Source organism: Panthera tigris, chromosome B4 (assembly GCF_018350195.1).
Source record: "Panthera tigris isolate Pti1 chromosome B4, P.tigris_Pti1_mat1.1, whole genome shotgun sequence".
Lineage (NCBI taxonomy): Eukaryota > Metazoa > Chordata > Mammalia > Carnivora > Felidae > Panthera > Panthera tigris.
Genome location: NC_056666.1, coordinates 76140790 through 76160542, shown reverse-complemented (window position 1 = coordinate 76160542; position 19753 = coordinate 76140790). Strand labels below are relative to the sequence as shown.

The 19753-nt window shown below is 42.8% G+C and overlaps 1 protein-coding gene and 1 non-coding gene across 3 annotated transcripts; both read right to left on the bottom strand.

The window, feature by feature from the left end:
* Window positions 1-14159: 14159 nt before the first annotated feature.
* On the bottom strand, window positions 14160-18723 carry LOC102961528 (cytochrome c oxidase assembly protein COX14). Of its 2 annotated transcripts, none has more exons than XM_007073004.3 (2): window positions 18540-18723; window positions 14160-14561 (listed from the first exon to the last, which is right to left on the bottom strand). In XM_007073004.3, the coding sequence occupies exon 2, from the start codon at window positions 14551-14553 to the stop codon at window positions 14380-14382; it is 174 nt and encodes a 57-aa protein (XP_007073066.1). In that variant the 5' UTR covers window positions 14554-14561; window positions 18540-18723; the 3' UTR covers window positions 14160-14379. The 2 variants fall into 2 exon arrangements, with proteins under 2 accessions (XP_007073066.1, XP_042848185.1); XM_042992251.1 differs by lacking the exon at window positions 18540-18723 and adding an exon at window positions 18353-18426.
* Window positions 16829-16901, bottom strand: TRNAE-CUC. Its single transcript has one exon. It is a non-coding gene; the product is annotated as a tRNA-Glu (tRNA).
* Window positions 18724-19753: the final 1030 nt, after the last annotated feature.

Below are 19753 nucleotides of genomic sequence, written 5' to 3'. Positions count from 1 at the left end.
GGCAGGGAAGTATTTTCAGTTCAATGAAATATTTAAGTGCCTTCTGGGTGGCTCTGTCAGTTAAGCATCCACTTCAGCTCAGGTCATAATCTCATGGTTCATGAGTTTGAGCCCCGTGTTGGGCCCTGTGCTGAAAGCCTGGATCCTGGAGTCTGCTTCAGATTCTGTGTTTCCCTCTCTCTCTGCCCCTCCCCTGCTCGTGTTCTGTTTCTCTCAGAAATTAACATTAAAAAAAAAAAATTAAGTGCCTACTTTAGGATCGGCACTGTGGCAGAAGCTGGGGACACAAAGATGAACAAGATCTGGGTTTCTACTCTAAAAGAGCTCAGATACCCCGAGTAAGGGGGAAAAAATACAATGTGATAAGAATTATTTTTTTTTTTTAGTGTTTGTTTATTTTGAGAGAGACACAGCACAAGTGGGGTTGGGGCAGAGAGAGAGGAGAGAGAATCCCAGCCAAGCTCCACACTGTCAGCACAAAGCCCAACGTGGGGCTTTAAACCCACAAAACTGAGATCATGACACAAGCCGAGATCAAGAGTCAGATACTCAACCGATTGAGCCACCCAGGCACCCCAAAACTATTTTTTTTTTTCTAATGTTTCTTTTTGAGAGAGAGCATATGCACAGTAGGGGAGGGGCAAAGAGAGAAGGGGACAGAGGGTCCAAAGCGGACTCTGCACTGAGAGCAGAGAGCCCAATGTGGGGCTTGAACTCACAAGCCTGATCACGGCCTGAGCTGAAGTTGGACGCTTAACTGATTCAGCCACCCAGGCACTCCGTGATAAGAACTATCCTAAATTATTCTTGGCAAGATGGGAGAAAACTTGAAAATTGAAGCTAGGCCATTAAAGATGAGTAGAGTTTTGCCAGGAAAACAGAAATGGAAAGGTATTATGTTTAGAAGAGATGTCAAAGTATATGAAAGAGATCAGTTCTGGCTTAATGCAGGCTAAAATAACCTGAGACAAACATCTAGAAATGGTACATAAAGGTCACTTTTTAAAATATATATTTTTTGGGGTGCCTGGGTGGCTCAGTTGGTTGGGCATCCGGCTTCGGCTCAGGTCATGATCTCGCAGTCCGTGAGTTCGAGCCCCGCATTGGGCTCTGTGCTGACAGCTCAGAGCCTGGAGCCTGTTTCAGATTCTGTGTCTCCCTCTCTCTCTGACCCTCCCCCGTTCATGCTCTGTCTCTGTCTCAAAAATAAACGTAAAAAAAAATTTTTTTAATTAAAAATAAAAAAGAAAAGAAAAAAGAAAAAAATATGTATTTTTAAGTTTATCTATTTGAGAGAGAGGAAGAGAGAGAATCCCAAGCAGCCTCCACAATGTCCGTGCAGAGCGCAACGTGAGGCTCGAACTCCCCAATCATGAGATCATGACCTGAGCTGAAATCAAGAGTCAGACATTTAATGGACTGAGTCACCCAGGTGTTCCCTGGTTTTTTGTTTTTAATGTGTAGCTGAGCTTCCAAGAAAGGGACACAAAAGACACAATGAATTACTAGAGGGATAAGGGGAATATACTTGCTAATGCTGACAAGAGACAAGACCAAGCAGGAAGCTGGAAATGAGACCTCCAGTTAAAGCTGGGACCCTGAGATAGCAACAGTCTTAGTGAAAGAGGGGAAACTGAAAAATGCATCCAGTTGGCAAAAGAAGAAAGCGAGGAAGTTTGCTTGGGCTTGTGGAGTCGGAAGATTCCAGAGTTCCAGGCCCATGAAATGGGCCTACATTTCATGTGAATTTGAGAACTTTTTTTTTTTTTAATATGGAATTTGTTGTCAAATTGATTTCCATACAACACCCAGTGCTGATCCCAACAAGTGCCCTCCTCAATACCCATCACCCACCCCCCCCCTCCCACCCCCCATCAACCCTCAGTTTGTTCTCAGTTTTTAAGAGTCTTTTATGCTTTGGCTCTCTCCCACTCTAACCTCTTTTTTTTTCCTTCCCCTCCCCCATGAATTTGAGAACTTCAAATAGATACTTCCTATGTGGTCTAGGAACCGTCATGACCCCCACCCCCACCCCATCCCCAAGTAAGAACTTGCATGAAAGTGGTCTCAGGTCAGTTATCCATGGCACTGCTCTAGAGAGACATGTGCATGATGATGCAGACCACGTGGGATGCTTACGCCACCACCGCCACCACCTCCCAGATAAAAAAGCTCTAGAAGACCATCTCTGTCAAACCTGCAACACCTTTGATTAACAAAATCTTGTTATCCAGAATACAGATACAAAGAAACAAAGACAACCCAATAGGAAGACAAAGGCAGGGGAAGGAGCAAAGGATATGAATAGGCAGTTTCTAGAGGAAACATATGCTAATGGATAAGAAATCAACAAAAAGGTGCTCTACCTTACCAGGAGTCAGTATGTAAATTAAAACGAACAGAAACCACCTAACACCACTTTGGAAAAACAGCTTAACAATAACTAGTAAAGCTAAATATTAGTAATAATTATTCTTGGGAGAAAGCAGCATATGGGCCCAAGGAACCTACACTTTTCAAGGAGGGAAAAAGTGGAGATGTCTCTGTGATCTTTCACTAGAGGGATGGAATAAATTGATTTACTCATGCAGTTGGAATATTATGTCGCGATTAAAAACTAGGTTTCTTGGGGCGCCTAGGTGGCTTGGTTGAGCAACTCTGTGCTGGGTGTGGAGCCTGCTTGGGATTCTCTCTCTCCTCTGCCCCTCTCCCCGACTTGCATGCACGCTTTACACTGTCTAAAATAAAAAATAAACAAAAAAAACAAAACCGACTAAGTTTTGTCAATATGGATGTACTAGTCTGAGCCAGTAGAATGGAGATATAGCTACCTAGATATCTAGATATGTTTCTTAATTTGTTATAAGAAATTGGCTCACATGGTTGTGGAGGCAGAGAAGTCCCAGGATCTGAAGTCAGCAGTTGGAGCACCAGGAGAGCTGATGTATTTCCAATCTGATTCTGAAGGGCTGACAAACCAGAGAGCCCATTGGTATAAGTTCCAGTCCGAGTCCAAAGACAGAGGAAGGCCAGTGTCTCAGTTCAAAGACAGTCAAGAGGACAGAAAGCATTCTCTCTTACTATGCCTTTTTGTTTTAATTCAAGTTGACAGTTGACAATGGACTGACTGAGGCCCAACCACACTGGGAAGGGCAATAGGCTTTACTTCGGTCTATGGATTCAAATGTTAATCTCATCCAGAAAAGCCCTCACAGACGACCAGGAATGTTTAACCAAATATCTGGGCACTCCGTGGCCCAGTCATGTTGCCACATAAAATTAGCACGATGGATAAATAAATGTCAAAAACAATGTTGAGTGAAAATGGCAAGCTTCAAAAGAATATGTCCCTTTTGATGCCATTATAACATTACTTTTTTTAACCCCAAAATAATAAGGGCATTTCTATAGTAAAAGTATGGAAACATATACAGCACGAGAAGGATAGATAGTGTTTCTCTGGGAAGGGAAGATGTGGATAAGATGGGTAAATGGCATATTTTATTTTTAGTGCTTTAAATACATTTGGGATATTTCAAAAAAATTTTAGTGTTTATATACTATTTATTTTGAGAGAGAGTATGCACGCATGCAGGAGGAGTCGAGAGAGAGGGAGACAGAATCCCTAGCAAGCTCTGTGCAATCAGCGGAGAGCACAACGCAGGGCTCAAACTCATGAACCTTGAGATCATGACTTGGGCCGGAATCAAGAGTTAGATGCTTAACCCACTGAGCCACCCGGGTGTTCCTCAAAAGTATAATGCATTGGCAGGGAACTGGAACTTGTTGGGAGTTGGATCAAAGTGGGAGATGAGAATACGAAGATGGCTTGGGGCCATATAGTGAAGGACCTTGACTTTCGTGCTGAAGAGTTAAGTTTTAGATGGTAGGTTATGGGAGCCCTCAAAGGTTTAAAGCAACAAGTAAGTCTTTGAAAAGTACTCACGGGGAGGGTATCTTACTAATCGGGACTAGACCTTAGAGGCACAGGAAATGGAAAAGGAGACTATGAATTGACACAGACTGATAGGTAGCAAGGTTACAATCTGTTACCACCCTCACCTCAGCCATCTGCAGTTGTTTTTTCTTGTTCAATAAATAGTCTTTTGAGGAGCAGGCCTCACCAAGAAATTTAGCCACAAACCCTAGGCCTATAGAAAACAAAACAAAACAGATTGGGGATCTTTTTTCACTCCAATGACTGCTCTATGAAAGACATCTAGGAAACAATACTAAACTTATTGGCAGCAACAGGGCTCTACTGACAGTAATTTATTATAAGGAATTGGCTGACGGAGTCACAGAGGCATTCCTTTTTATGGCTCTGCCTGGCTACTTTCCTTCACTGTCCCCTCCCTGCAGTAGGGTTCCCAGGACAAACTATAACCTTGCCAGCAAAGCTGACCTTGACTAACACAGGGTGTGGAGAGCCATGGTGTCCCAGGCCTTGCCCATTACTGGCTCTCTTCTGAGTCTCTGGCCTCTGAATAATAGAAGAAACCAGAGAAAAGCAAACTCAATCAACACACACCACATATTTTACGTATATATAAACACACTGGAAATGGTTAAGACTAGTCACTTCTGTGTAGGGAAATGATGAGGAATAGAGGGAGTGACAAGGGGTACTTTTACTTATCTCTATTTTTTAAATATTTTACATTGGAAATATATTCATGTATTCAAAAAAAAAGCTTACAGACTAGTAGATATGATACAAACAAACATCTTTTTCCTTGAACAAAAAAAACCAGTAACTATTTTTGAAGCAAGCGTGGCAATAAGTTGATAACAGTTCAAACTGAGGGATGGGTATAAAGGTTTTCTTTCTATTCCCTCAGGTTTTGTATATGTTTGAAACTCAACAGATATTTTTATTATACAAGCTATATATATGTGCTCATCGTCAAAAAAGGAATTAAGAAAGTACATGACCTCTCCATTTGCCCCAATAACTATGAATGCTTGGTATACAGCCTTCCAAAACCACTTATCAGATAACCACATGTACACAAATGTTCCTTTTAAAGCAAAAATGAGATCATACTACACATATTCTGCTAGTTTTGACTGATCAACATTCCACTTTGTGGTATACCATTATTCTTTAACTTATTTAACACTCTTTGTTATGGGGCACCTGGGTGGCTCAGTCGGTTGAGCATCTTTCTTCTGCTCAGGCCACGATCTCACGGTTCGTGGGTTTGAGCCCCACATTGGGCTCACTGCTGTCAGCATGCAGTCTGCCTTGGATCCTCTGTCCCCTTCTCTCTGCCCCTCCCCTGCTTGTGCTCTCTCAAAAATAAACATTAGAAATTTGTTTAAAAAAAGATTAAAATATTGCAAATAATATCCTTCTACAAATACGCTGTGCGGTTGTATGAATATTTCTAAGGCCTAGAGGCTTAGCCGTGAAATAGGTAGGTAAGAGTATAGACACTTTACATTTTTGATAAAGATCCTACAAACTTGTCATTTCCATTAGCAAGAGAATGCTGTTATTTAAATATTAAAAGTGCTGTGAAAGGGTACATAACTGGTTGCTATGGAGCACAAAAGAGGTCTTAAATATCACAACAGGGAACCAGTAGCCAGTGGTTCTCATCTATAAAGTCCAACACCTACTTTTGTTTCTTGTGAAGGCATTTAAGGGCATACATCTCCTGACACCAGCTTGGGCTATGTTCTGAAGGTCTGCATGAAATACTTTGTTTCATTGCTTTAAATTAAGTTGAAAATTTGTGTTTTTTCTTTAAGGGTTGCCAGGAATATTTCATTTCCGGCAAGTTGAGACTATTTATTTATAATTTTATTGGATGTGATAAGAGAATACAGACTTTAAGATTCCTACTTTAAATTTGTTTAAGGATTTGTTTTAAAAAATTGTTTTGGAGGGGTACCTAGCTGGCTCAGTCGGTTAAGTGTCCCACTTCAGCTTCAGGACGTGATCTCAGCTTGTGAGTTTGGGCTCCGCATCGGGCTCTGCACTGACGGTGACGGGGCAGAGCCTGCTTGGGATTCTCTCTCTCTCTGCCCCTCTCCCACTTGCTCACACACTCTCTCAGAATAACAAATAAACTTAAAAATAATAAAATAACACTTGTTTTGGAATAGTGAATACAAATGTTTCTAAGTGTTCTATGGTCATGGAAAACTGTTCCATATTATACACATACATGCACATATACATGTCAGGTTTGTTGTTTGTATTATTTCTTCTCAGTCCTTATTCTAGTGCTGTTCAGTTCCAAAGTATAATAAAGTTCCTCACTATAACCATATTTTTATCCTGTTCTTGCATTCCTAGGAATTTTTGCTTTAGCTTCTTAGTTGCTTTGTTGTTTGTTGCAAACAAATTTATGATCATCCCTTCTTCTCAAGTTATTTTTCTTTACATTAGCAAATGATCACTTTACTGTTTAGTATTTAACTTTTCTTAATATTGTCACTCCTTACATGTGTCTACATTCTTCAGGAATGTCTTAGCCATCTATTTTCAATTTCTCTTTATTAATGTTTATTAGAAACTACCTACAACTTGGATTTGCTTTTTTAACCCAATCTATTAGTCTTTGTCTTTTAATTCAGTCCATTGATATTTAGTGTAATAGCTCATGAACTTGATGGTATTCACCTTGACAGCAAATATGTCTATTCTTCTTAATTAAATACAGTTTATGCTCCATAAAGACTTAACAATTGCTTGACGGTTTTGACAAGCTACATTTAAAATGACAGTGGGTGCTCCAAGTGAAAATGACCGTCAGACAATTAGGAGGTAAAGAAGCACTGGACAGCTACATATTGGCATTATCTGTTCGATTAGAGATTGTTTAAGTTTTTATTTAAATTCCAGCTGGTTAGAGGCACCTGGGTGATTCAGTCAGTTAAGTATTCGCCTTTGGCTCAGGTCATGATCTCGCGGTTTGTGAGTTTGAGCCCTGCGTCAGGCTCTTTGCTGATAGCTAGGAGCCTGGAGCCAGTTTCAGATTCTGTGTCTCCCTTTCTCTCTCTGCCCCTCCCCTACTCATGCTCTGTCTCCCTCTCTCTCAAGAATAAACATTAAAAAAAAATTTTTTTTTTAATTTCCAGCTAGTTAACATACAGTATGTTAGTTTCAGGTATAGAATGTAGTGATTCAACACTGTCATATAACACCCGGTGCTCATCACCCCAAGTGCACTCCTTAATCCCCACGTCCTATTTCACCCATCCCCCTACCCACCTACCCTCTGGTAACCATCACTTTGTTCTCTACAGCTAAGAGTCTGTTTCTTGGTTTCTTTTTTTTCCTTTGCTCATTTGTTTCTTAAATTCTACATGAATGAAATCACACAGTCTTTCTCTGACTTATTCTTCTGCTTAGCATAATATTCTCTAGCTCCATCCATGTCTTACAAATGGCAAGATTTCATTCTTTTTTATGGCTGAGTAACATTCCATTTTGTGTGCATGTGTGTGTGTGCCCTATCTTTATCTGTTCATCACTGATGGACACTTGGGCTGTTTGCGTAATTTGGCAGTTGTAGATAATGCTGCTATAAACATTAGGGTGCATGTATCCCTTTGAATCTGTGCTTTTGTATTCTTTGAGCAAATACCTAGTAGTGCAGGGGCACCTGGGTGGCTGAGTCCGTTAAGTGTCCGACTCTTGATTTCAGCTCAGGTCATGATCTCACAGTTTGTGGGGTCCAGCTCCACATCAGGCACCACGCCGACATCACAGAGCCTGATTGGGAATCTAGCCCTCCCTTTCTCTCTGCCCCTCCCCCACTCATGCTTGTGCACTCTAAATAAATAAACACTAAAAAAAAAACCCTAGTAATGCAATTGCTGGATCATAGGGTAGTTCTATTTTTAACTTTTTGAGGAACCTCCATACTGTATTCCAGAGTGGCTACACCAGTTTGCATTCCCACCAACAGTGCAAGAGAATTCCCTTCTCCACATCCTCGCCAACACCTTGTTTCTTGTTGATTTTAGCCATTGTGACAGGTGTAAGGTTTGCTCATTGTAGTTTTGACTTGCATTTCTAAGTGATGTTGAGCATCTGTTCATGTGTCTGTTGGCCATGTGAATGTCTTCTTTGAAAAAATGTCTATTCATGTCTTTTGCCCATTTTTTAATTGGATTGTTTTGGGGGTGGTGAGTTTTTGTTTTGTTTTTAAGTAATCTCTATACTCAATGTCAATGTCGGGCTTGAACTTACTTACAATTCCAAGATCAAGAGTTGCAAGCTTTGCCAAGTGAGACAGCCAGGCACCCAGGGTGTTGAGTTTTGTAAGTTCTTTATGTTTTGGATACTAACCCTTTATCAGGTATGTCATTTGCTCTATTGGAGTTCTCCAGAGAAACGGAACCAACAGGTTAGAGAAAGAACAAAAGTGAGAGTGAGAGTGAGAGACTTATTTTATGGAATTGGCTCACATATTGTAGGGACTGGCAAGTCTGAAATGTGTAGGGCAGGCTAGCAGGCTGGAAATTCAGGTAAGATGGATGACGTAATCCAAGATCTACAGGCTAGAGCGGTGCCTGGCTGGCTCAATAGGTGGAGCATGTGACAACTGATCTCGGAGTTGTAAGTTCAACCCCACTTTGGATATAGAGATTGCTTTAAAAAAAAAATCTACAAGCTGGAAACTCAGGCAAGGTTTCTGGTTTGTTTTTTTTTTTAAGTAATCTCTTCACCCAATGTGGGGCTGGAACTTAAACAACCCTGAGATCAAAAGTTGCATGCTCTACAGACTGAGCCAGTCAGATGCCCCCCATGTTAGTCTTATGCAGTATTCCTTCTTTGGGAACTCTCAGTCTTTGCTCTTAAGGCCTTCAACTGATCGATGAGGCCCATCCATATTATGGAGGATAATCTGCATTACTCAAATTACTAAATTACTGATTTAAATGTTGATTACATCTAAAAAATACCTTCACAGCAACATCCAGACTGGTGTTTGACCAAACAACTAAACACTATAGCCTAGCCAAGGTGACGCAAAATTAACCAACACCTCAGCACCACAGCAAAAGATGACCAAATGTGAATGAATTATATCTAAAACACCTACTTTATATAACAAGTATTTTTAACACTCCTGTTACTATCCTTAAATACAGTAATTTTTTAACGTACCTACACATTTTTTTTTAATCAGCATAATGCCCGAATAGTAATATAAAGAGTTTTTAAAACAATTTACAATGAAATGATGTCTGCCTACAAATATTTGGACATAGTTATATTAGCATTCAGATGATTAGCACTTCTGTGCATTCACCATCGATTCAGTGTCTACAAATGCAGATTGTTACGATTAGCATTGTGTCAGAGACTCAAATACCAAGAACAGGCTTAGCCATCAATAGCATGGCTTTGTGAAATGTAGTCTTCCCTCCAAATTACTGTAAAACAAATTACTGTAGTCTTCCCTCCATTTAAATAAAGTTGCATAGCTAGAGAATTCAGAGAACACTAAACCTGTACAAAAAATACTTTTGTGTTTATATGGAAAAGAGATTATAGGCTTGGCTAATTATAAACTGTCTTTTCACTTATTTGAATATCTATGGGGACATTTAATAGTTGCGCAGGACTTGGGACAACACGTTGTGCCAAGATTATCACAGGCATTGCAAGAAATCTAGCATCCTTGGCGTTCACCCACCAAATGCCAGAGATGCTTCCCAATCACAGTGACAAAACACTTTCACCTTGGCTGGGGGGCCGTGGGGGGCAGGGGGTGGATACCACTTCTGAGAACCACTGTAGTAAACAGGAAGCTATCAAAGATACTTCCCCCAAGTTTTTCTTTGAGCAATTGGGAAAAAAAAATGCAGAAAAACATGAAGACTACTTACATACTCCCATTATTTCCAGTACCGAGATTTAACACCTCTAACATTCTGTCTTATCCCCAATCTTATTTGTAAAAGAAGTACAAAATTATAGACCTGTGACATTGTGTAGAAGAAATACAGGGGCGCTTGAATGGCTCAGCTGGTAGAGCACATGACTCTTAATCTCAGGGTCCTGAGTTCAAGCCCCACGTAAAAGGTAGAGCTTATTTAAAAAAACAAAACACATACTCATTTGCTCTTCTTCACAGGTTGTCGGCACAGAATTTCTAAGGCCCCTGTAACCTCCAGAGTGATGACTGTATGCTAATGAGATGAGTTGGTGGGCCCCTAGTTTAAGGATGGGAGCTGACTGCCACAGAACAGGACCAAGCCATGATTAGAGGACTGGAACTTTCAGCCCCACTCTCCCAACCTACAGGTTGGGAAGAAGGGATGGAGATTGAGTTCATCACCAATGGCCAATGATGATTTAATCAATCACGCTTACGTAATAGGACCTCCATAAAAACCCTAAATAATGGGGTTCAAAGAGCTTCTGGGTTGGTGAACATACTATGGTGTTCTTAGGGTGGTATGCCTTTACCCTGCCCTAATTATCTCTTCCATTCGACTGTTTCTGAGTGGCATCCTTTATAATAAACCAGGAACAGTAAATAAGGTGTTTTCCTAGTTTGGCTCTGTGAGCCATTCTAACAAATTATCAAACCTAAGGAGGAGGTCATGGGAACTGAGTTGTAGCCAAGTCACGCAGAAGTGGGGGTAACCCAGGGACCCACTACTTGTGATTGGCATCTGAACTGGGGGACAGTCTCAGGAGACTGAGCCCTTACCTGTAGGGTCTATACTAACTCCAGGTAGCTAGGAGAACTGAATTATGGGATACTTAGCTGCTGTCTGCAGAGCTGGGAGAATTGTTTGGTGTGGGAAAAACACATTTGGTGTCAGAAATCCTGTGAATAGAGGAAACAATTGTCAATTTAAAACGCCTTCAACCTCTGCCCTACTCCACCTCACTTCACCCCCAATACAACTTCTATTGTGAGTTTAGTGTGTCTTTTCAATCTATTTTTACAATTTTATCCACAACACGGAGTATGGTCTTTCCCATGGGTTTGTGATACTCTATCATACTCAATTTCTCACATATACATATGATCTGTTTCTGAGATTATACTATGCCAATGATCTATTTGTCTACTCCTGCACTATAATGCCACATTTATATTACTCTAAGCTACTATGTCTTGATATCTGGTAGAATCAACCCATCTTTTTTGTTCCTCTTCAAACCTGTCTTAGCTACTTGTGCTTTTAAAGATTTTTTAAAAGGAAAAATGGTATTTTCTATAGACATGTGACCCAGCATAGGACAGTGAAGAATCCAAGAAATCTTACTGGAAAAAGAGAAGACAGGGGAGTAGAGAGGATGTTCTATTCAGAAAGAAAGCACAAACAGGCACAGAACAAGAAACAGCATGTGATCATACAGGCAGTTGATATTAAAGAACATAAAGCATGAAGTAGAAACATAAAGTGGGTCAGGTCTTAAGGACCTCATATGTCATGCTAAGGAGTCTGGACTCAACTCTACGGGTGAAAGAGTCTTAACCTATTGTTTATGATAGAGCTTCAGAGAAGATTGAAAGCAAGAGAGTGCCATAATTTAGTTAGTTCCAAATAGAGATCTAGGATAGCAATGTGGCAAATAAATTAGATGAGGTCAAGATTGGAACCAAGACCCCTAAAAGGCTTCTGCAAAATTGTAAGCAAGAAATGGAAAGGACAGAACTGATGTAGTGGATGCTTAAATAGTAAGAATGAATAAGACAATTACTTGGTTGGGAGTAGGATACAGGGAAATCTACTAAAACTCTCATTTCTGACTTGGATGATAACATCATTAACTAAAATAGGGAGAAAAAAATAGGTCCTGGAAACAAGGAATGCGATTAGTTGTGAACATGTCAAGTTAGGGGACTATGAGATATTCAAGTGGATATGTCACACAATTGGATAGAGCTGAAGCTCCAAAGGTCAACCTAGACGATACAGGTTTGGAGGTCAGCAGTAGGGATGAATAGCTGACATTTATTGAATGCTTATCATATGCCAAAGAAATACTTAACATGAATTATCTCATTTAATCTTGAAACTAATCTTTTAAATTAGGAACTATTATTTTTTATTTTTATTTATTTTATTTTTTTAATTTTTTTAATGTTTATTTATTTTTGAGACAGAGAGAGACAGACCATGAATGGGGGAGGGGCAGAGAGAGAGGGAGACACAGAATCGGAAGCAGGCTCCAGGCTCTGAGCCATCAGCCCAGAGCCTGACGCGGGGCTCGAACTCACGAACCGTGAGATCGTGACCTGAGCCGAAGTCGGACGCTCAACCGACTGAGCCACCCAGGCGCCCCAGGAACTATTATTTTTTAATCCACCTTAAACAGAGGTAAACTGAGGAATTAAGAATAAGCAACTGGACTACTGCAATACGGCTAGAATGGTAGAGCTGGGATACCAACACCGAGTACTTAACTATTCTTGTAATGTTAAAATCATTGAGTGCCTAGAATAATCCAGGAAAAACATACAGAATGAGAGAAATGGTCTAAAAACAAAATTCTGAAGCACATCAGTGTTTAAAGTGGGCAGAAATTCCCAAAGGAAATCAAAAGAAAAAGTCAAAGGCATAGAAGGAAACAAGAGAGTGGTCCCTCCCTAGGGCCAAAGTCCAACTTCAGTGCAGCAGAGAAACAGCCAGGGAAGGACCGAAATCATCCGTGGGTATGGCACAACAGAGGCCACGTTAACCAGGAGTTTCAACACAACTGTGGAGGTGGAACGAATTTTAAGTCTGTGGAAGTGGCATCATGTGGAGTTCTCCTTAAATAATCTTGAGCAAGTTCACATACTGAGAAGGAAGAATGTGAATTAGAGACAACTAATGGAGCAAGGTCTGGGATTGAAAGGGTAATGAGGGAGGCAAAGACTGCAGCAGAGCTGTTTGAAGGATCTGTGATGGGCACAGGCTAGACAGGAAATCAGTTTAGGTCAAGAAAGGGCTGAAAGACTGGAAGAAAACAGAAGGTAGCAAAAGACCTGAAGTCTCCAAGTTCCAGAGAGGGTGGAAATGAGAAGGTAAGAAAGCTTCTCAAAAAGACTGATGTAAGAAAAAAGGGGGGGAGGAAAGGGGTGAAACAGAAGTCGGAGAGAAAAAAAAAAAAAAAGACTGATGTACCACTTTTTTTTTTTTTTAGGGAGTGGGAGGGGCAGAGAGAGAGGGAGAGAGAATCTTAAGCAAGCTCCACACCCAGCGCTGAGCCCAACCTTGAAATCAGGACCTGAGATGAAATCAAGAGTCAGACGCTTAACCTACTGAGCCACCCAGGTGCCCCTATGTTACATGTTTTGAAAGTGCACAGGGGAGCTTGGAGAATGGTAGTGACCCTACCATACAGGCAAGTGAGAAAGCAGAGAAGGCGAAGCAGAGTTCTTGGTTAACACACCGAGAGAGGATGGGAGTAGAAGGGCTGGTGGTATAGGAAAGCTGAGGTTTTTTTAATCACAGAAGAGGGCCTTTAGGTGACAGGTTTAGGAGTCGGACAAAAGTCAGAACAGTATGCACATGAGAGAGACAAGTGTCCAAGAGGATTGTTATTTTGGGCGATTACCAAGAATGACGTGAACCAGCAAGACTCAAAGCTCAACATGGAATGGTGGCAAGAACAGCTCTTTTCATAGTTGGGTTTTACCTTGAATGCACGGTTTTCTTTCACATCCTCTTCACAACTTTGTGAAAAGACCTGCAGGTAGATTTCCTATGTGAAATCAATCCTATGCTAATACTACACCCCCTGAGTTTAAGGAGCTGGACTGCATTACTATAAGCTGCCCAACAATTCTTCCCTTTGAGAACTAGGCCTCCTTCACTTTGGGCAATTTTGACAGGGCTGTTAAACAAGGGCTTCTGCCTTCCTTAACTGAGGGGTGCACCGCTGGCCGTGAGCTTGCCAGAGTACTTGTCAATTACCTTGACACAGTAATTGGTGCTGGAATGGTCACTGACCAAAGAAGAGCTTTGGTCTCTACGGAGTCTTTTCAGGGGATTTATACAGATGCTGAGACAGTCTTTTCTGACATCATGAGTTGATACTACCACTCCTAAAACTGCACACCCCCATTTCATGGGTGCTAAGAACTCAAAATATAGAAATCCAGTCTGTGACTAGAAAACAGGTAGTCAAGGCCCCACCTCTGTAGCCCATACCCTATTTAAGTACACAAAAATACCAAGACACAGACACGGCAAAATATTTAATGTCTGCCTTATCCTCCCATTCCTGTTGTGATTCAACAGCCTCCCCAAGATGGAGTATCAGAGAAAACATGGGCACTTTTTCTCAGCAGGATTTGGAAACCATTAAGGCCCTAGTTCTCTTGACTTGGAACTGAGTGCAGGTGAGATCGTTCCACAGCATGCCTCAGGCCTCTCTGTTCAAGGAAAATAGCCCCCCCGGTTCTACAGGACTCCTGAGGTCTTCTGTTCTTCTGCAGCCTGGCGCCGGGAGCTGCGCCGCTGGAAATAGTGGTAGACTCGGGCACTGCAGAGGTAGCCCCCGTACACAGTGAGGAGCATCATGGAGGTAGAGAAGGTCTTGTAGCCAATGTCAGCTAGTTGCTTGGCAGTTGGCATGTTGTCCCCTACAAAGACAGACTGGATTTAGACCCAAGGATACAGCCTCATCTGCCCAGCCCACTTCTCTGCTTAAGGCCATTCTACAACTTCTGCATCCTGCTTAGTCTGTCTGTACTCTACTCTGGATGGCCACTACACACACGCAGAGTCTCATACTGGAAGATACTGTTCAAGAACTCTTAAGATTCAAAAAGACAAATATAGTCTGCATATGAGATACAAAAACACAGCTAGAAAGAGGTGCATTTGAATGACATCACAGGTAACACCCGGCCCTCTATGTTTGTGGGGAAAAGTGACTGGTATGAACCACCCAGAAATGTTTGTAACTGGTATATGACTGTAAGCACACATCAATTTTTCTGGCTAGTAGGGAATGAATGGGGGTAGTCAGGGATTAAACGAGAGCAGGAGTTCTCTCCGGGAGATCAAATGGGAAACTTCTACGCTATATCCAATTTGTTTTCCCATAAAACCAATCTTGTTCACAGTGGTTAAGTTCCCAGGTGATCCCTCAAGCATCTGTTTAAAGCCATAATATACCTGAAATAATGCCAACAGTATGTTTATACTATTTCAATTATACTTAACCTTCTACAACTTTAATTCCAAGTTCCAAACATAATTCCAAGAACCCATCCTAAGGGTTAAAAAGAAACTGAGTCCCCAACAAATTGTTAGCTCACATTTGCATGAATAAGTTACTTCTAATTTAACTGTTCCCTAGATACTCTGAACTAGAGAACAAGATAAAGTTTAACATGGGAATCTTTCATCCTGAACAAAATGTTCCTCAATTTGGGACTCTGAATGTGTTCTTAGGCTCCTCTCTGTTGAGGGACTTGAAATTAAAAGACTGACTGAAATTAGCGAGAACAGGTTGCTTAAAAGTCAAGAATTTGGAAGAAAAGCTCAGGATTGGCTGGTTTAGGGGTCAAGAGTAGGGTGAGGCAAAGAGCTTCTCACAGCAAGCTCTATGGAAACACTGCCTTTGAGCCAGTTCCTGAGGGTGGAACCCAAGCTGGGCTGAGGCACAGCTTCCCTGAATTCCAATTCCAAATGGCTATGGAAAGTGACATTACATAGAGGAAGAAAACCAAATGGCACAGGTTCAGGCGAGAAAGAGTTGCGTTCTTGGTTATCTGAGGGTTGAAAGGGACCCTGAGCTGTGAGACAGTGAAGAAAACACACATACCTCGAGCTAAGGTGATAGACAAGATCCCAGGAAAGAGACCTGCAACCTTCAACCTCCGTCTCACTTATTCCTTCTCCACCTATCCCCTATTATCCCGGCCAGATGCTAACCAGTTATAGGACCACTTCTTCGAGGGGCTGGAGGAAGAAGGCTGGAAGCATTCACCAGCTAACAAAAGTAAAAGGATGGTACAGCTTGGCTAGAAGAGCGACAGAAGACCTACTGACAGATGTAATTTTGGTGTCTAGAACCTCACTTTCGTTTCTTATCTAATCCAACCTGAGATTTCTATGTTCAAGCTGACAAAAACTCTCCACAGACCCTGAGCTAAGGCAGGGCAGTAGAAATGGAGAGGAAAGATGCACAAGTTATTTTGGAAGAATGTGATTTATCAACGGAATGGATTAGGGCAAAGCTGAAAATATCTCCAAGGTAGCAAATTAGGAAACTCTGTGGATGGGATATTAATAGGGATAAGAAATGGAAAGAAAAAGGTGTATCACTGTGCGTATGGGGGTGGTAGTGGCAGTGAGTAGCAGTCAAGTTCATGAGATGGGTTTTGGATATGTTAAAATTCAGATGTTCAACACAACATTCATGTGATAATGCCTACCAGGCAGAAAGACATGCAAATTGGACCAGATCTTGAGAGAGAGACTAGGCTATAGATACAGAGGTTAACAGTGACACCAAAGCAGAGGATAAGACCAGAGAGAGAAACCAAGGGAACGCTAGTTTGAAGAAGAAGAAAAAGAATTCATGAAAGAAGGCAGGTGGGAAATTCCAGAAACATCTAGGAGGGCTTTTTCATTTAACTACATCTCCCTTCCTGGTTGCAAATCACTGCAATCAAGTCACTGCCACTGACTGAGTTATCCTTCCCACCTGTGAGCCAGAATGAACACTAGGAATTACCACTCCAAGTTAAGTGCCATGAAGACTGGTCAGATGAGATCACCAGATGGGAAAAGATAACTCGATCATGGGTAAACAAACCTAGGGTAGAAGTCAATTTAGTGCACTGATTAAGTGAAAGCACAGATCCTTTTTTTTTTTTTTTTTTTTTAAATAGGCTCAAGCCCAACATGGGGTTTGAACTCATGACCCTGAGATGGAGAGTCCCATGCTCTACCAATTGGGCCAGCCAGGCACCCAGTTAAAGCACAAATTCTCAGCCAGAGTTCCAGTAGAGCCAAAAACACCACCTCCCAAGTTTCATGTGTCTATGTATTTTTCTGGGACAGAGAGAAATAGATTACTAGAAGGGTAACTTTTTACCTCAAAGATAAGAATTCTTGTGATTTTTCTGGTTAAGGGAACAGAAGTAAAGGTGCAGCAGCTTGAGGATGTTAACAAGATCAAGGAAATTCTGTTTTGTTTATTGATAAGATACGGATATGTTTTAAAAAGGAAAAGGCTGGTGGCTAACCTGAGAATAAAAAAAGAGGTGGATAGGATGGAACAAGATCCAGGATGGTTCAGGAAAAGGCAAAATTAGAAGCCCAGGTAGAAGGATTTACCTTGGAAATGAAAGAAACTTGTGAGGTTAGCAACACACTCTCATATGAGAGACATCCATTTTCTTAAAAAAAAAAAGAAAAAGAAGAAGAAGAAGAAGAAGAAGAAGAAGAAGAAGAAAAAGAAGAAGAAGAAGAAAAAGAAAAGAAAGAAAAGCAAAAAGCTCAAAGCCGGGTCTGTTATGGGGTGATGGGGTTAGACTGAAGTTTTTAAAAAATAGGGAGGCAAAAAAAAAAAAAAAAAAAAAAAAAAAAAAAAAACAAAACAGGGAAAAAAAACACAAGAACCAGTATGAAAAATTCCATAGGAGTGCAATCTGCAAAGTTCCGGCTCTTCTCTTTTTCTGCCCCCTAAACATGGGAGTACCTGAAGACTCGAGTTTCTCCTCTGGAAATCATTTCCTCAAATGTGTTCCAGCCACCTCCGCCTAGATTTACTCATTTATCTGTCTACCTTTTACTCGTACTATGAAGGCCACAAAGAAGAACACGGCTTATGTCACAAAACAGCTATGGTCTGATGGGGAAAAGCCATATATCCCAAATCCTGTTACCTAAGGCAGAAGACGGAGCGGATCAGAAGAGAGGCAAAGTGAGAGTTCAGAGAAAAGGTGGGGGCTCAAGAAAAGTTAGCAATAAGCTGGGGAGGGGGTGTGCGGCTCTGTCTTTTAGATGCGCAAGCAGGATTTACACCAGTAGAGAATAAGGAGGGGGGGAGCATTCGAGGAGCCGAAAGCAGCGAGTGGAGCTGTTTAATCTGTAAGCACGAAGGGTGCCCGGCGAAAGCCACATATCAAGGCGCAGCCGACCGTAAGGCAGGGAAGGGTCCGAGCTACCGAAGTCAGAGCATGGAGGGCCAAGGCGCGGGGTTGGAGTCAAGGTTTCACGGAAACCTATGGCTGTCGGGGGCCTGTAGGGCTGGAAGCCGGGCAGATGGCGGCTCGCGCGGTTCGCGGCGCAGGAAACGCGGTGATCTCAAGGGCACTGAAGACGGGGGCTTGCCAAGATGGGTTAACAAAGGCCGACCCAAGACCGGGCGCCTCAGCGGACAGGCGGCCCCTGCGGGACCCTCGCAACGGTGTACCTGGATGTTGCAGCTCCCCAGCGTCCAACCTCGGCCTCTGCAGGCAGCGTCAGGCCGCCGCAATCTGCGCAATTTCCTAGCGCAGCCGGACTCAGCAACATTGACCATGTATGCGTTACTGGCATAGACCTGGGGCGCTATTGGCGCGGAAGGCCACCCTTTCCGCCCCCCCACCCGACCCGCTTACCCTCTAGGACTCCGCTCCGGACGCCAGAGAGAGCAGCGCGCGGAACACAACACAAAGCCACCCACCGAGGATGCAGCTCTCGTCTGCCGCAGCTCGGCTGGTTGCCGCCTTTGTGCTTCCGGGCCAGTCACCCTTACTACGCATCCTCAGACGAGTCTTTCTTTCGGAGAGGACCGTTGCATTCTGGGGGTTGTAGTCATTGTCCATTGAGAGAGGGTCTTTGGCGACCCAGCTCTAGAACCGGAACTTTTAGGGATACACAGTCAAGATAGAAAACATAACCTTTCTCTTCGACTCAGAGAGAGTCAGCCAATCCCCAGCCTAGGCGCGGTGACGCCCCCGGAGCTGGTAGATTCTCTAGGGGTCAGCCCGCTGGAGGTGGGCCGCACTCCCCCTAGAGCCTGGAGCTGCCCTCTTCCGCGTGGCCGGCTTTGGCCGAACTCAGGTAGGAACCGATACGCACCGCGAGGCCTGGACCGCCAAGAATGCTACAGGTTTGGCTAGGGCCACAGAGTGGGTACGAGGGACGAATGTCTGACGTTTCCGGCCAGTGCGTGAGCTCCCCGCTTGCAGGAGGAGTGGTGAAGACCCAAAGACGCACTGGGAAGGGAGTGTCACTTGGGGGAAAAAGGACCCGCATGGGCACCCCTGCCAGGGGCCCAGAGTGGCTGGGATTATCGAGGGGGGATTTCCGGGTTTTTTTCTTCATTTTTTTTTTTCCTGTGGCATGAGTGAAAATCTATACATGCAGTGATACACCACAGCATACACACTGCCACGTGCGCTGAAGCGCCCCCCTCCCCTCCAACTCGTTTCTGGAAAAACCACGATTTATTGAGTAGACAAGTAGTAGGCTTGATTGGAAGGCCCAGATTGTTAACTGTGGAGTGAACAAAAGTAGGCAAAGGTGTCGGACTACCTAACAAGGTCGCAGCTGCAGCTGAAGGCAAAGAGCTGTCTTTCTGTCCCCACTTTGACCTCCTGGGGAGGAGCTCTGGTTTCAGTCAGTGTCCGGACCTGGGCCCAGCCAAATCTGGGGTGGCTGTGCCCCTCACTCCTGCAGCCTGATGCAGGCAGCTCTGCCCTTTACTGGTTAAGGCAGTGTGAATCCTCGAGGGCTGGGACTGAGAGGAGCCTGCCTCCCTGGTTTGGCACAGAGTAAGAAAGGGTTAACATAATGCTGGCAGAACCACAGTGTGCCAGGTGCTGCCACA